At 36.0% G+C, this 17,975-nt stretch overlaps 2 protein-coding genes and 1 long non-coding RNA gene across 13 annotated transcripts in view; 1 reads left to right on the top strand and 2 right to left on the bottom strand.

The window, feature by feature from the left end:
- Nucleotides 1–416: 416 nt before the first annotated feature.
- Nucleotides 417–857, bottom strand: LOC115767464. Its single transcript, XR_004018380.1, has 2 exons — nucleotides 748–857; nucleotides 417–693 (listed from the first exon to the last, which is right to left on the bottom strand). It is a non-coding gene; the product is annotated as an uncharacterized LOC115767464 (long non-coding RNA).
- Nucleotides 858–1,631: 774 nt separating this feature from the next.
- On the bottom strand, nucleotides 1,632–2,103 carry LOC115767463. Its single transcript, XM_030711769.1, has 2 exons — nucleotides 1,876–2,103; nucleotides 1,632–1,821 (listed from the first exon to the last, which is right to left on the bottom strand). The coding sequence occupies exons 1-2, from the start codon at nucleotides 2,086–2,088 to the stop codon at nucleotides 1,753–1,755; spliced, it is 282 nt and encodes a 93-aa protein (XP_030567629.1). The 5' UTR covers nucleotides 2,089–2,103; the 3' UTR covers nucleotides 1,632–1,752.
- Nucleotides 2,104–14,333: 12,230 nt separating this feature from the next.
- Nucleotides 14,334–17,975, top strand: part of LOC115767430 (heterogeneous nuclear ribonucleoprotein L) — a 145,104-nt gene continuing 141,462 nt past the window's right edge. For 2 of the 11 annotated variants that reach the window (XM_030711715.1, XM_030711713.1), the window contains exon 1: nucleotides 14,688–15,056. The gene's annotated coding sequence lies outside the window, so the exon portion shown is untranslated. Of the gene's footprint in view, nucleotides 15,057–15,802; nucleotides 15,985–16,185; nucleotides 16,339–17,975 lie in introns of those variants that run through there. The other 9 variants (XM_030711721.1, XM_030711723.1, XM_030711712.1 and 6 more) reach the window with 9 other exon arrangements.

Raw genomic sequence — 17,975 nt, 5'->3', positions numbered from 1 at the left:
GTATTGCCTGAACATTAAAGACCATGTTAATGCTGATCAAGAATATTAATACTTGGTTAAAGATATATACCGTGGGGTCGAAGATGTTTTTCTATAAATTCGTTGTTTGGTCCAAGATATCTCCTTCTTCATAGAGTCGAAGATGTCTCATCCTATGAATTATTTCTTTGGTTGAAAGATTTCTCCTTTTCATATATAAACTTTTATATACTTAAGTCGAGTACGTCTTTATGCTTAATATTATCATACCCTTGTTCTATGACAGAAGTACGAAGAGCCCATTAATACATACTCTTATCAAGATGAGCTCAAAATTGAGAAATACCAATGGCTAGTCGGCGACTTCCCGCTTCAAAAATATGCAACACAAACAATTATCAACATTCTACAAAGTAGATTTTAATAAACCTACACGAATTTCGTTACATGCAAGCCGAAATAAAAAAAAACCAACAATTTCGCATAGAATGCTCTTAAGAGCTAAACAACTTCTCAATACCTTGCGACAGGGCGCGAAAACTACGCCCCAAACGCCTCAGCAGCAGCACGCTACAGATGAAGATCATGCTACACTTCATGAACTCTCCGGCAGTGGGATCGTTGCATAGAAAGTAGAACCAGTGTTTGGGTCGCAGGCGATACCATGGTAACATTTTAATTTATTTATTTGATGAAAAAATTTGAAACGGTTTTCTGCAGTTGAAATAACTTGAATTTATATGGAAAACGATGGGTTTACAGACTTACCACAATGTATTTAATACTTAGAGCTTTTCAAAACTTTAATAGGTTCAGGCATACATTAAATTTGATGTAAGAAAATTTGAACACTGGGTTTTCAGGCTCTCAACATTTTGAGTTGTTTTGCAAATACGATAATATTGTAAGATTTAACTATCCGAAAAAAGTTTAAGCCTAAGCACTGTGTTTGCTTTAAGCAAAGTATTTACAAAACATGGTGCTAAGAGAAAAGAGAAATTGATGAATTTCCGAAGAGGAAATTCAATAAAGCACATTGTAGACTGCTTTGAGCAAAACAGAACAGGAAACAAAAGGGAGTACAAGTTCTTGAAAACATCTAAAAATGTTTACAAACACGAATGCAAAGAGGATAGAGAAATTGATAGTTCTGAGGAGAAAATTCAGTAAAGCACATTTTATACCACTTTAAGCAAAATGTTAACGAACTGGAAAGAAAGAGGAACTGGCTACTGAGAGTGGGATATGATTGTCGCCTTATCTTTTTGTCGCATTCGTAAACGTTTTACTGGCAGCATGTGTACACAATCTATGTACAATTGCTCGTGCGATGGTATTGTAATATAAATTTATAAAAATAATTATATCTGTGCTAGTATATCTTTTTTTTTTGTAGTTCATATGATAACAATCAAGTAAAACGCATGTTTATGCAAATATTTTGTTGTCAGTCACTTGCATTTTCGACAAAAGAATTTGGCTTTTCTTACAATTTCGATGGCAAGCAACCGTATCGAAGACATTTTGCCAAGCATGACAAACAAATGTGCGAGAACCCCCCTCAAAAAGACAAATGTCGAGCGTTTGATATGCTCAGAAAGCTGGCACTCAAAAGTGTTGATTTAAAATGTTCAACAAACTTGTTAATTAGCAAAAAATACGTGAATTTATTATATAAAATGACCAAAGCATAAGACTAGAGTCAAAGGAATTTCATAGAATATAATACTAGACAAATTTTAAGAGTTAATACAAAATAATTGATTATGATTATTATTTAATGGAGCTGCTGAAGTTCTTCTCATTGCTCAAGCACTGATTGCAAATGGTGCAGAAGATTTGCTGTAAATACAAAATTATTATTTACCGCTCTATGTTCGAAAGTTTTGATCTTACAGGAATGGAGGAGGAACGCGCTATCGAGCCGCCCGCTTGCGAGGAGCCCGTGCACTCGAAATGCCGCAGCCAGGATTTGATGACATTTGTGGGGGGTATCTGATAAATGCTAAACTGTTTCTTAAACATTCGCTGTGCTGTGCTTATGGAATCGTTATTTCTATAATAGGCGCGAATTATGAACGCCCGATGCACGCCCGTCCACTGATCCATTGCGACTGGCAATACCAAGTTCTACGGCTATGCAATATTTTTGCTTGAACTGCAAACCTTGACGGCATTTCCGGTTCATGAGTGACATTAAAAAAGTGCAGAAATATGAATATTTCTCAACAAAAATTTAATTGGTCATCTGCAGCGTCAGATGCGTTTATTCTAAATTTATAACGCGCGGCTTACGCGACGTATGAGCAATGCGCGATTCTGTATTTAATTTTTTTTTTTGGGAAATTTTTGTGGGCGTCTTTTCAATTTTTAAGTGCAAATTGTAAATAGTCTTTTTGCTCCGCCCCCTGCTCAATCTCTCTGTCTGCCCATCAATCAATCTAACAAAGTCATCATCATTACGCTTCATCAGCACACACCCATCAAAGGTGGGGGGTGGTGGGAGGCGTGGCATCTAAATCTACAAACTTGAACTCATTTAAAGTTTCGCTACAACTTAAATCCTCTTTGGCATTTGGCCATCATGTCAGTAGTTGGCCATCGCCAAAGTCTTTAAGCGTTTTCTCTTTTTTTTTTTTTTTGTTGTTGTCATTCTTTGTGTATATACCCTATATTATGGGGTGGCTAACAAAAAGATTGATGAGCTGTTGAGGTTATTTTTACCAAAAAAATTAAGTAACTAAGGTAAATAATTTATTGAGCTCTAGCCACATTTTTTTGTCTAACTGTTATAGCCCCTAAAGATTTATAGAGTGCATTTTAACTGCATAAATAGGGCTTGAATAAAATATACCTTGGATTGTATGTTTTTAGAAAGTTTTAAGATCTATATCGATGAGCTTTATTTGAAATTTCGAATTCGCTTCAATCTTTTATATATTCTGTTATCGTCACACTGTTAACTTTTACGTAACATAGGCAACATTTACATTTTCTTTGTTGATTTTTTCTTGAATACTCTCTACAATAGATTATATATTGTATAAATTTGTTAGAGTTTTTAAGATCTATAATGATACGTTTTATTTAAAAATTTGCATCTAATATATCATTCAAAACTCGCTACATACAGTTCTCTATTCTGTTAAAATCACTGTTAACTTTTGCATAACATGAGCAACATTTACATATCTTTAACATGAAAAACATGTATGTTATTCCAAGAGCTGTTAATGCCTGCTTAAAGCTGAAAGGTCATAGAAATAAGCACAGGAATTCCTGATTCACTTATTTGCAATAATTTAAAAACTTATTACACTCTCAACTTTATCATTATCATTATCATATTAACATAATTCATAATAAAAATTTTGAATACTTATGTGAGAGCATTTGTGATTCGTCTTGCCACATGAAAAAAAGTCATTTTTAGCTCTGGCTTCGGTTTTCTCATTCATTCTCTTTTTATTCCGCCATTTTGCTGGACCATCGAGCACGTATCTGCAATACAATGCACGGAGCCAGCGTATAGATACATAGATACAGATACAATTATGTAGTCTCTGTTGTTGCAGCACGAGTGTTTGTTATTGTTTTTTTTTTTTACTGTTTTTGTTGTTGTTTATTTTTTCTTTTGTTTATGGTGCAAGTTAGCAAATGCTGCTGTCGTTTTGGCGTTTATACAGTTAGCCAGACAGACAGCCAGTCCGGGGCCCAGCTCCCATCCTATCAACTGCAGCACAGCTATCCATCCATCCACAGCACGTCCAACCAGGCAGGCGTCCATTCGGGCGTGTGTGTGAGCGCGCGCGAGGCCTTTTCCTTCTCTTCTCCCATTTTCATTTTTTTTTTTTGCTGGTGTCTGCCTGTCATTTTGACACCTTCATTTGCTGCGAACATTCAGCCAGCGTCAGAGTCAGAGTCAGGTCCGTGATTCTGTTAACTTTCTTTTTTTTTCGTTGGTAGAATTGTGTGTGTTGCTGTTTGTGTGTGTGCGTGTATTTGAGAGTGTAATTTTGGGTGAAATTTCTTTTAAAGTTTTTTTGTGCCCTGCATGATTTTTGTTTTCGTTGCATTTTTAAGTTTGGATAATACCCTGCAATAACTCAACCTCTATGTTGATAATTATATATGTAATATCTATATTAATCCACATTTTCTATAAATTATAATATTACATATTAATCTACTATTATTTTCAACATTATTTATTAGTAAATAAAATTGTTTGAATTATTAAAATTAAAAATGAAACAATTTTGTTGTAATATATTTTGTTGCTACTTGTTTTATTTAAATTTTTTTTATTTTTAATATATTTGTTCTATTTATTCTATTTTAATTATATTTTTAATGTATATTATGTATGTTATTTTTTTGCCTATGATCGACCGGCAATTTTGACTATAACATGACAGGCATGATATATATATAGTCACGTTTTATCAAATGGACAAAGTTGAAGTTAAATTTATTTTCTATATTTCTTTTATATTTCTGTTGTCCCTCACAAAACTTCGAGTTCTTTAACTATATTTGACCTCTAATTGTTTTCAATTTCATTGTACAATTTATATCTGTACTGAATAAAATATAATATAATATTGATATTTATTTATTATTTATATTATTTATTATTTTTATTAAAGGTCCTGAAAGCAAATATCCTATTATGGACAGTCTTTGTTAAGTGAAGAATATGCAGATATAAATATTTTATAATTATGATGAGTTTTTTTTAATAATATTTTTATGAGTCTGACTAAAATTTTAAAAGCAGCGTCTAAATATTTTTCATTAAAAGATATAAGGATTAATACGAAAAATATTGTCTCTCAATTAGAGCTTATATATATAATATATATAATTTTATAATTAATATTAAGATAATATTTCTTTATTTTTTTACATTTTTGTTTTTAATGATAATCTCTTTCTATATGCTTTTTTTTAGCATGCTTTATTTACCCTAAAAAGTGTAATTCTTTTTGTTTTTATTCTCCTTCGCATCCCATTTTAAACGATTCCTAATACCTATTGACTCACCCAAATGCTTTTGTCTGTTTATTCAAATGCCGCTGCTTAACTAACTTTAAAACTTACCAAACTGGCAAGTACTATTTGCATGCTTTCATTTTTGCTTTGCTTTGGCTTTTGATTTTGCCAACTTGACTGTCATATAAGCTGCCTAAACCCATAAGCCCCATTGCAGCATTACGTTGCCGAAACTTTCATGCAACAGCAGCAGCAGCGGCAGCGGCAGCAACAGCGGCAATAAAAAGCTGCAGGAAAAAGAAATCTGTAAAAGGCAACAATGCCAAGACAAATGATCCAATGGCTGTCTGACTGCACTTTAGCCATGCCACCCCCACATATTCCTTGCACAGCAAGGAGTCCAGCACCAAAAAGGCAAAATAAAAAACGAAATATAGTCAAATATATTTGGTTATGTGTGACTGAGTGTGCGTGTGTGTATAGCGGGGGCAAAGCTGTCTCAATTTTTGGGTTAGCGCACATTTCTGCATGTAAAGTTGGCGGATTTTTCACCCAATTCTTAAGAATTTTCGTTTGCCTTATACCCTATATACAACAAATGGTTTAAGAGTATATCCTAAAGTTGGGCAAATAGTCAAATCAAGCTCATAAAAGCCCTTAATGGTTATTTAAAGTACTGTAGATTACCAAAAATAATGGAGCTGATATTTTTCTGCATTTTTTTTTCCGGTTTATAAGAGCTAGAGACATAATACTTGGTATGTGGGATCTATGCTATATATAGTTCACATATATTTAAAATTTAGACATTTATCCAGTTTTTTTCTGTTATATATATACGACTTTCTCCGTTATTCTCCTCCCATTGAACTCAAGTATATTTGGTATGTCGGATCTTTAATACACTATGTAATCATAAGAAGCACAGACATATTGGGGGATCTCTGCTTTACATTGATCAAGTATATATAACATTTTGGAATGTCCTGCGTTTTTCTGCTTCCAGAAAGCTCAGGGAGTCGAGACATGGTATGTCGGATTTATATTCTACATAAGATTAAGTATATGAATAATTTTGGATTTTTATCCGCTTTTCCTCTCCCGTTGAGCTAAGAGATTAGAAGAGCGATAGAGAAAATAAATTGTATCTGCTTTATACAAAGATCAAATATATTTAAAATATTGGGGGATTTCTCCTCACATATAAGCTAGCGACATCATTTTTGTTGGGTAGCATCTGTATTCTGTTATTTTTTCTGATTTCTCCTTTTATTGAACTCAGATTATAAAAGCGAGATGCATCGAATTTTGTTTGTATAAACTTAGGGAATTTGTCCTTAGACTTTTTACAGGGTATCTGCCAGTCAATTATTCAGATTTCTTCATTTTTTCTTGAGTTATTTTTTTGCTCCGTGCTTGTCCATGTCAAAGCTGCTGTTGCTACTGACGATGATGATGACAAAGGGCAAAGCAAAAGAGTAACAAGGAACTGGGTCAAGACTTTATTGTTTGTCTTGGAACAAGTCAGACAAAACCAGAGTCAGAGCCGGAGCCAGGGTGTCAGAGCTGGCGGCTGAGGCGGCCAAGAAAGGGCTGGCTGGCTTCACGCTTCACACTTTACCTATGTCCAGTTGGTCATTTGAAGCGGCAGAATATTAAATTCTTGAAGCATTGTTCAGTTTGCGAAATTAGCCGATGAAAGTTAATATGAAATTTAGCATAGCTGAAACCAAAGAAGGTCATTACTCAAGGGGTATGTGTGTGCGGGGAGGCGGGCGGTGTGTGTGTGTGTACATCGCAGGACTGTGGCACGCCTTGCCGGACGTTTTCATAAACGTTTCACTTTCCGGCAACGCCACAGATAAACATGCACATACTCACACACACCCACGCCCACTCACCCCACACACACACACACACACATGTGCAGCTGGTATTTCAAGGAGTTTCAGCTGTAAATCTGACAAAACAGGATACTAAGCTGACGCTGCAGCGCAACGGAAACGGATGCTGCGCTGCTCGATGTGTACCAAGTGTGGTTCGGAGGCTGGGCGTAAGGCGTTGATAGCAGCAGCTTATCAGCTACAGCTACAGCTACCCACAATAAGGCTTGGGGGTCTGTTGGCATGCCTTAGTGCTAGATCCAGCATTACCAGCCCACCAGCCAACCTTCCCTCCCGCTCAGCACAGATCCACTCATCATATTCAGCCATTTAAAGGTGCATTAGATTTTGCATTTGCTTGTAAGGGGGTCGGGGCAGAGAGAGTGAGTAAGGGGGGGCTGACTGCTGTTGGGGCTTGCACTTAAAAGTCAAGTGAAAGTTGCCGATTTGGGTTAGCAAAATAAGCTTAAGCTTTTTGCACTCGCACGACTTAAGTTTATTATTTAAAGCTCGAACCATGTGAACATGTGGCGTAAATTGTTGGAAAATAAACCAAAAACTGCTGTTTGTTACATCGCATAAGAGAAAAGTCAAGGAAAAATTGTTGCTGCAGTGCATCAAAATCGAAATATCTGACATAAGCTACAAATTTTACAATTATTTAAAGACACTAATATGTATAATATGCAAGAAGTTTTAAGGTCCGCATTCTTTTCTTATTTAACTATATCTTAAGCTGAAAAGTAAGTTCGTTTTTTTATCGAAACTCGTAGTTTGTCGATGACTTATCGAAAGAAATGTTAATGTAAGAGGAAGACCTAATGAAGTTAATCGTTAATCGGCCGTTCTTTTTTTTAAGCATAAAGTTCCCCTTTTTTATGCATTAAGAGCTTCTGCTGTTTTCACTGATGACATTGTTGAATGTTCAAAATACACATGTTCTTTTTGAAGAATCTAGAGATTTCAATCAAAACATCGAAAAGTTTTAAACAAACATCGGTAAAAGTAATAAAGACCTATCGATTGATGCTTATATGAATACATATCTTACTTATATTGAAGAAACGACAGGTCATGTTTATTATATTTAAATAATAAACTAAAGTTTATTGCAAGGATAATTACGCTTGTAACAATATTATGCGTAGGCTTAGTTATTTTGTCATAGCTATAATAATCGATAAATTACATTTGTGTTTTTCAGTAACAGAGTCTCATTGCTTTATTTATGTTTGTATCGAATTTAGATGTGAAATAATTTTAAAAATTCATCATGTGATAGAGTATTCAAAGGTGCTCTTGCTTTTGAAAATCGTTTGGTTGTATGTGTTCTGGTTCGCCTTGGAATACAATCTATAAATACTTGTATATGATTCGGTGGGCAGGCCTTCAGAGCAGCTGCAACGGCAAAAGTAAAGAACAGAAAGAATGTGACTTTCATGTTGTGGCACAAGACAATACAGAAGAAACTAAAGAAACTGTCTTCAAAGAATACGTTTTAAAAAATAAAAAAACTTGACATGCTTGAGAAGCTAGTGAAATTTCCATAGCTAATCAGATTTTGCGCCCAAGTGTGATTTACCTGATGATATAATAGAAGTATTTCCCCCTTAAAAATTTCCTTAATCTTATTTGATATGTACAGTCTGCATTTATATCCTCAAAGTTGGGGATACTTTATTTTATAGAAGTAGACTACTTTAATTTCCCGGAACACTCATTCATATTGTACCCAAAATACATATTGAGTGTAAACAGCGTATCTTAATTTCAAGAATTTACTTTCAACTATTTCTAGCTATATCCCAATTTAAGCTTCCATTGCTTTTCCAGCAGGTTTTTGGCTGTGTTGCTTTGATGGGCAATGCATGACAATTTGTATAAGATTGAGTGAACACCAATCCTCCTAGAAATATGAGCTACGAAAAAGCCGATTATCTACCGTTTTATTGACTAATTTGTTGACACTTCGCTTTAGCTTTTTAACTTTGTATAAACTTACTAAACATTAAGTATTAAGTCTTGTACTTTGATTTTTATACCCTGAACCCATTAAAAATGGGTATAAGGGTATATTGTATTTGTGCAAAATCCAAATGTATGTAACAAGCAGAAGGAAGCATCTCCGACCCCATAAAGTATATATATTCTTGATCAGCATCAATAGCCGAGTCGATCTAGCCATGTCCGTCCGTCCGTCCGTATGTATGAACGCAAGGATCTCAGAACCTTTAAAAGCTAGAGACTTGAAATTTAGTTGTAGGTGCTCCTAGTTCTTGCGCAGATCGAGTTTGTTTTCGATAATCGATAACTTACTCCGTTTCCAAGCAATCGATAAAAATCGATATCGATATCCTGTTTTTTGAGCTAGAGTCACCAAACTTGACATATGGCTTCTAAAATATAATATATATATATATATGCATTTGATGTTGGAAGAAGAGGGTTCAGGGTATCCCCTAGTCGGGAGCTCCCGACTAGAACCTCTTACTTATTTATTGTTCAATTTTAACCTATATCTATGCAAGTACGCGGCTTGGGAAATCTTTCTTCTGCAAATCCTGTTTGCCAGTATATGAGGGTGAACAGAGTGACAGGCCACGTAGCTGGTGGACTGTGATCCTAGAAGATCGTTGCGGAATTATTAAGATTCCCCATTAGTTAGTCTGAGAACTTTGGTCTAGAGGAAGAATTTTTCTAATGCTATTTGCTGCTCTTCCGAAGAATTAGCTGGCATAGAACCAAACTGGGAACAAGAAAACTTCGTTGCTCAGAAAAAACATGTTGTTTCCCTTAAGGAGCCATCTTATTTCGTTTCGTTTTTATCGTAACTATGGTAGACTATTGTGATTTGCATTCTCCATGTGAGATGACGATCAAGATGGAATCCAGAGTAGTAAGTTCTATATATAAGCCCAATGCTATACGAATTATATGTGGAACTATCTTAAACAAATTTGCTTTAAATAGCGTGTAAAGAATCCTTGAAAACGAGTTTAAACTATCTTAAAGAACTTTCTTCCTCGCTTACTATATCTACATTTCTTTCTACTCTTTTGAAAACTATTTTGTTGATATTCTGCATTTAAAGCTTTATATAAATCTCAAAGCATTATGAACTATCTTATACTAATTCGACTGGATGTAGGTGTAAAAGAAGTAGCTTAAGCCATATTAAGCAACTCTTTTTATCTCCTCTCTTCTCTCTATTTCTTGCTACTCTTTTAAAAACTATAAAATGGTCTTATTTAATAGCTATATATAAAGTTCAATGTAATATGAACTATAATTGGCGCTTTCTAAACCTAATTCGAATGGGAAAAAGTGTAAAATCCTTTAAAACAAGTGTAAACCATCTTAATCAAATCTCTTCCCTCCTCGCTCTCTCTCCATTTACTTTTAGTCTTTTAAAAACAATCAAATGTTCTGCTTTTACAGCTATTTATGCTCAATGCAATATGAACTTTATATGAAACTTTCTTAATCTAATTAGATTCGAATTTAAACTAGCTTAAACCATCTTAAGCAACTCTATTTCTCGTTCCTTCTCTCTCCATAAGATTCTACTATTCTAAATAGCATGAAACCTTTTGCTTTTATATATGAAATTCGATGTAATATGAAGTATATATGGAACTATATTAAACTAATTCGATTAAACTAAGGTAGACTAAAATGCTTCAAGCCTTGTTTAAGACTAGTTTAATGTTAAACAAGTAAGAAGTTCTAGTCGGGAGCTCCCGACTAGGGGATACCCTGAACCCTCTTCTTCCATCATCAAATGCATATATATTCTATTTTAGAAGCTATATGTCAAGTTTGGTGACTCTAGCTCTTATTATTTACCAGAATTGCCCAAAAAACAGGATATCGATATCGATCTTATCGATTACTTGGAAACGGAGTAAGTTATCGATTATCGGAAACAAATTCAATCTGCGCGGGAACTAGGAGCATATACATCTAAAATTTCGAGTCTCTAGCTCTTATAGGTTCTCAGATCCTTGCGTTCATACATACGGACGGACGGACGGACGAACAGACAGACGGACATGGCTAGATCGTTACATAAATTTGGACTTCGCACAAATACAATATACCCTTATACCCATTTTTAATGGGTTCAGGGTATAAAAACTCTCTTCCTCGCTGCTTCTCTCTCCATTTCTTCTCTAAACACTATGAAACTTTCTGTTTTTATAGCGCTAATCTCTAAAACGACACAGAGCTGCTTGCTATGCAACTGCTCAATATCTCAATATCTAACAAGTGCGCGCACAAAAGTATGTTTGCTATGGCTAAGAAATCTGCTTGATACCATATTATTTGTATTACTTTTAATTGTATGCCATAACAAAGAGGAAGAAGGAGAAGAAGAAGACATCATGGAATGCAATCTGCAACAAGTGTGGCAACTATGGCAACATCAACATATTTTCCATCGATGGGTGCATTCGAGCGTTGCACACACGCGCACACACACGCGCACACACACGCACACACACACACGCACACACACACGCACACGCAACGCGTACACACAACTAAATCCATATTTTATGATGCAAACATTGGCAAAGAGTTCTGCTCCAATTGCCAAAGGGTGGACCTAAGCTTTGAAATACGCGACTTAAAAATACCCTGTAAAAAGTTCTTTAATTGTGTAGGGGTCACTGTTCTTACTTAAAAAACGAACAATTTGGCACTCGACTAAACTAAGGGCTATAAAATAAGTCTAATTAGCAACTAGTTTCAATAGTAAGTAGTGTTAATGAACTTCTGCTGAACTACTTCCGTAAATAGAACTAGTTTAGAAATTGAACTAGCAAATACCTTATACCTTAGCATATTTTACCCGAAAATTCCCCTTAAATAATACCCTTTAAGTTATCTTACTTTACCCAAAATTCCCCCAAAATAATACCAAATATACTACAATACTACCTATACTACAATTTATTTTCAAAATTTTCCCCTCAAATATTGCCAAGTACCCTGTACCCTAAAATAATAACAAATACCCTGTACTTTACCTCGTTTAACCTAAAAATTCCCCTTAAATATAAGCAAATACCCTGACTTAATACCTCGATTTAATGAAATCGTCACGGCCTTCAATTATACAGAATTAAAGGCGGAAGAGAGTTCTATTCTATAAGTAATGCTAAATTCTCCCTTTGGGGCAGAAAATATCACTCACTATTCTTCCAGGATTCAATTCAGTTCGTCGATTTCTTATATCAAATGCAAATAAGTTGTATAAATAATAATCAAAATATTTTAATTTATATATTACATATTATTTATATTAAATATATATATATAATATATATATTATGACGATCATTTTATAGGGCGATTAACTCAAAATTATTTCATTACCTTAAATAATGTTTAATTGATCACAAATTATGAAAAGAACGATATATAAAAATATGATAAAATTAAAGATCTTCAAAAAGATGTAAAATAAAATAATATGTATTTACGAATAGTTCCAAAATCTACATGCTGAATCTAGAGGTAAAATCCTGACAAGAATTGCATTGAGTCTGAAAATCTCTTCAAAAATTAGAAGAAAAATCCATTTGCGAATATTCTCAAAACTGACTTTTTAGAGGTAAGCCCGTGACAAAAGTTGCATAAAATCTAAAATTCTCGGAAGTTGTGGCAAAGTTATAAAAGTTTAAAGAAAACATCATAGGCTGTTTCCGAAAAGCCTGTTGCTCAGTTATTTAAATAGACTTGATACACCCATGACGATAGGTTTTGCCTGCAGGGTATAGGCCAGAAGCTAGTCGTAGCCCACGCTTGTTACCAATGCTTGGCCACGCCCACGCATGCAGAGAAGCATCCACCCCCACACCCACACATAACACACGCACACATAGACTAAATAGTTTATGTTGTTTACCAGGCGACTTGCAGCAGTTGCTGTTGTTGTTGTTGTTGTTGTTGTCGCTGTTGCTGTTGCTGTTGTCCTGCACTTTGGCATTAAGCAAAGCGCCTGAGCCATGGACAGGCACGAGCGAAAGGATGCCAATGCCAAGCGGCGAGGATTGAAGTGGAAAACACGTAACCGTCGCCATCGAGCGGCATTCATGTGTATATGCGACTTAAGAGCGCAGGGAAAGAGGGTGAGGTAGGCAGACCCTCGGACATGTCCTGCTATTTGACTGCCCCGGTTACCATTGTTATCCAGCAGTCTCCCACGCGCTTACTACCCGCATCTTAAATCTAATATATAAGGAGAAGAAGAAAAGTATGCTCAATTTTTCTGTTATTTTTAGTGTTGCACATTTGATAAGAGCAGCTGGGGAAGCGTTAATGCAGTTCTTTGACACAGTCAAAGATTGAAAAAACTCACAATTCTTCTAGCAAAATCACCAAAATTAACATCAAATAAAAGTCTATGTATAATAATTAACTTTTCCCGTTTAATATTTTGCGCAACACACCTTCTTTTAATTTTCTTTAACTTATTATATTTACATTTTTGTTGAAATTGCCGTCATTCAAAATAACGATAAATGTAATTAACACGCCAACATTGCCTGTTAAAGTTAACAGTCCCACTGTTGTTTATGCTGTTCAGCTGTTGTTTAACAGCGTACTGTTAAATTATCTAAGGCAACTGTTAAATGCGATTGCATGAAAATGCAACGAGTTGAGAGCTGCACAAGCACATTTTTTGTTGTTGTTGCGCGTGGTGAACGAGAGAAGTGTAAGAGAAATGTGCATGAAACGTGAAGAGCAACGCAAAATTCATGCGCTCTTAGCTGCTGAACTGACAATCAGTCCATTTATCGATAAAATGCTTAAGGAAATTTACATAAGCAGAAATAATAAAAATATATTTGTTATTTTATGCGAATCTAATAACTTAATTTGAATATAAATTTTATTAATTTAATTTATTTTCAATATTTGCTTAAATTATTTACCTTTCGATTAATAAGCAATGTTAATAAAATAAGTTAGAATAACATAACAAATACCATGACAAGTCAAATGTTAAAATACATCTGATATATTTCCACATGCAACATGTTCGACAGCCTTTGCCCACTGTGCGCGATTTTGCCAGTCACAAACAACAAAACCAACGCATTGAGCACAGCGCGCACACACACAAGCATGAAATACATATATTCATATGTTTATGTACATTGAAACGACGACGCTCTGGCGCGCTCATTACAGCGCTGAGTGGGAGAGTGGGAGCGAGAGCGAGCACGTTTCATTTGCGCGCTCTGGTTACGCTCTCAGCAACAGTAGGCAACAGCACACTTGCGTTGCGAGCGAGTTTGCGAGTTTGTGTGCTTGATCCGTTCCTTTGACTGTGCGAGGTGCGCACGCTTGTAAGAGAGCGTTCGTTTACACGAACACATGCCGGACTGCTCGCACACTATGTGGCAAATGTGGTTTCTTACTGCAGAGCACGCCGCTCATTTTCTCAGTACGAATTGAGACACTGTGGCGCACGGTTGAAAACCTTTTAGTAGCAGCAGAAAAGCGCACCCGAAACCAAATCCAACTAAATAACAGCAACGAGAGACGGCAATTTGTGTATTGTTATAATTGTATTGTGCAATAACGCAGTAGAAAATACTAGCGTGCGTGTGTTCGTGCATTTTGCATATAGCCATCAATTTAAATTAAAAACTTTTTTGGGCTCAATTAAATACTTCCGCGCGTCGTCGTTGTCGTCGCCGCGCCAGTTTTTCCATTGCGTGCGCTGTATTCGCTCTCTCGCCCCGCCGCATTGACGTCTACGCCACATATATACACACACACACACTCGCACACAAACAGACCAGACACACACATACATATACACATAACAAACTCTCAAACTCGATTGTTGCTGCTCTCGTTCTCGCAACACTCTCGCTGCTTTTTAGTGCCAACTATCTCTGTCATTTGTGTCACTGCCTTTGCTCAGTTTCTGTCTCTGTCTCTGTCTGGCCGCCACATTCGTTTTGTTTGTGTTGTATTAAAAAAGGGCCGCTGAGAAGTAAGCAGCAAGCGGACAGACGCACGCGATAGCAGTAACAAAACAACAGAAAATAATCGTTTGCATGCGAATTTAGACAACAGAAAGTCAAATAATAAACTATTTTCGTGCTAATTCTAATCGAAGTGCAGCAGCAATACAATTTGGAGTAAGAAAAATAAAGAAAACAAGCCAAAAACAAGGTAAGCAGAAAAGCCGACGCCTAATGGGTGAAAGTGTTATTTTACCGTTTCAGTGTGCTGTGCCTGCACTTGCATTGCATTGCATTGTATACATATTCATTTGTGTTCATTATCGTGTGTATATACATGTGTAATTGCGTGTGTGTGTGACGTGTGCTTTGTGCGTTTGCAAAAACCATTGCAAATTTGTAGCTTTCTTAGCGCGTCGTTTGCTTTGCTGTTTTGCTTCGCACCAGCAGCAGCAGCAGCAGCAACAACAAAGCCTAACCGGTAGGTGCTGCTTTGCCACCCACGAAATAGCCAAACAAAAAGGGCAGCATAAAAAAAACGTACAAGGTACTTTTACTCTTGCGGCTGCCTGCCTGTCCGCCACGTACTCTCCAGGCTTACGCTCTGGCCAGCGTTTATTCCCTCTCGCTCTAGCACTTACTGTTATCCTCTCTCAGTGCAACCCCTATCAAAACGTGTGCAGCTGCTGCTGACGCTGCCGCGGCTTTTGCTGCCTAACGGCTACCTGTGCGACGTGCGTGTATGTTGGGCTCTCTTTTGCTGCCAACGTCGCTGCCGGCGTTGACGCTTCGTGTGTGTGCCCGCCACTCGCTCGTGTGCTGGCTGCTGTCGCTGCCGCTGTCGCTGCTGCTGCACACGACAAAAGAGCCGACGTTGACGTTTCAACGCTCTCACAGGTTTTCATTTCTTATTTGACCGTCATTCGCCAGCGCGGCGCCGAAGTGTACAACAGCAGAAGTCTTCAATATAACGGATGAAAATTACTTACACACAGCTCCCAATAACAAAAATAAAGAATTATAAAAAAATAAATAAAAATCTTATAAAAAAAAAAAGCGGTTACATTTCGCATACGCATCTGTATGTGTGTGTGTGTGCGTGCGAGAGCAAATACAATTGTCAACTGTCAAAGCCAAATGTAAGTAGGCGCCGTCTAGCGAACTGTCAATTGCAAATGCTCAGAGCCCATTGACAGTTTAAAATTCACAGAGTGCAGGTTTTTCTTTCGCAACGACTCAACAAAAAAAAAAAAAAAAACTTAAAAAAAACACTATGTGCATATAGTTAAAAATTTTACAATTATGTGCTGAGCAACTTAAAAAAAAAATATTTATATATATAAATAATAAATAAACAAATTCTAGCCGTATTATTGAGTGTGAACCAACAAATTGAGAAATTCAACAGTTTCAACTAAATTTGCAAGCAGACAATTTGACAATTTGTGTGCCCTTTTGTTGTCGTTGTTATTTGGCCGCCATTTTCAAAAGCGGTATGCAAAAAATTAAAAAAAAATTAACCAAAAAGAGTGTGAAAAGCGCACGGGGTGCGTGTGTGTGCGTGTGTGCTTGTGCCTAAAAAGTTCATTCGCTTTTCCAGCGCGCGTCGCGCGGCTTTTTGTTTCATTAATGAAAAATCAACCCCCGGCATTTTGGGCCAACGCGCGCCCCCACAAACAAAGTAGAAATCAACAGCAGCGGCAGCGGCAAGCGCTCGTTCTTCATTCTACAGCTTTTCCATTTTCCCGCTTTTCCCGCTTTTCCCCTTAAGGGTTGCAGCAAACGGGCAACGCGGCCAAAGAAACAACTTTTTCAAGTTTACTTGTACGCGATTTTCCGCTGTTAAAGGTTGTCCGCTGGCCGTGTTTCATTTTCATTTCGTTTCCATTTCGCTTTTCCGCCGCACATTCGCCGTTGCTTTTGGCTTTTGCTTATGCTTCTAGCCTGTCACTTGTCAGTCCGTCCGTCCGTCAGTCCGTCCGTCTGTTCGCCTTGTTGCCGTTATCCTTCGAATTCATTTTGACATTTTCGGCCATATTTCTTTTTCTCTTCTTCTTTTCTATAAACGTTGCTGTTTTGCCGGCGCTTTTTGGTTGCTGCTGCTTCTTCTTCTTCAGCTTCACGAGGGTTGTTTCTGCAATTTAAGCGTGTGTGTGTGTGTGTGTGTGTGTGTGCGTGCTTTGTATTTTTGTCTGGTTTATGCCTCTGATTTATGCGCTCGGCTCTCCAATTAGCAAGAATTTCCCATTGTTGCAGCATATTATAATTTGCCAAAAAAAAGAATACAAAAAAAAAAAAAAAAAAACAGCTAAGAACAAATATATAAATATAAATAAATCATACTATATTTAAATTATTATAAAAAGCTTCCATTTGCATTTATAAAATTGTTAAAAAAAAAAAAAACAGATATATATTGCCTGTTCGGTTCATTAAATTCACTTGCAGTGAAAACTCTCTTGAATTGTTAAATGTTAAATAAAAAAATATGCACAATTTTCCAAATTTTTACATATACTATATGCATATTATATTTATGTATATTGGCATGTAAACTTTAGCCTAAAATATATATATGAAAACTTATTCTTTATATCAAAAAGATCTCAAATGAAAAGTTTCACATTTTCTTGCCTACATTTTGTTTCTAACTTCAATTTTGGCTTATTCAATAAAAATATCAACCAATTTATTTTTTGTCTAATTGCTTCCACTTATATTCTGCTTATATTCCATATGCTTATTTATGTTACATAACCAGCTGCATTTTCCATATCTTTCTGGCATATTTTTATTGTTTTAGTGATAAGCAAAAATTTGCGTATTGCCAAGCCAAACGATATGATTGATATGATTGTTGACAATTAAGTGTCTAATTGAGCACACTTTTGTGATAAAAGGAGAATGAGATAATGTAGCCTATATATGACAAATTAGTTCAATTATGTATTGCCATGTCTTAACTTTTCAGTCTCATAAGCAACTTATCCCCTCGAATTTGCCTGCATCCAAAAGTTATGTGAAACTTTTTATAAAATTTTATGTTAGAGCTTCTTTTAAATATGAAAATTTGGATAAGTTTTTAAGAGTTTTCTTATTGTATTAAAGTATTCAAATTTTAAGTTATTCT

The sequence above is a fragment of the Drosophila novamexicana genome, unplaced genomic scaffold, assembly GCF_003285875.2.
Source record: "Drosophila novamexicana strain 15010-1031.04,08,12 unplaced genomic scaffold, DnovRS2.1 tig00001395-arrow-arrow-pilon, whole genome shotgun sequence".
Lineage (NCBI taxonomy): Eukaryota > Metazoa > Arthropoda > Insecta > Diptera > Drosophilidae > Drosophila > Drosophila novamexicana.
This window is presented reverse-complemented; position numbering and strand designations above follow the sequence as displayed.

Excerpts from the sequence above, each read along its gene's own strand:
- LOC115767463 (XM_030711769.1), bottom strand. The coding sequence starts at position 2,088 with ATGGATCAGTGGACGGGCGTGCATCGGGCGTTCATAATTCGCGCCTAT. Across the intron at positions 1,822-1,875 it reads CGCGTTCCTCCTCCATTCCT|CAAATCTTCTGCACCATTTG; the intron begins GTAAGATCAAAA and ends TTGTATTTACAG.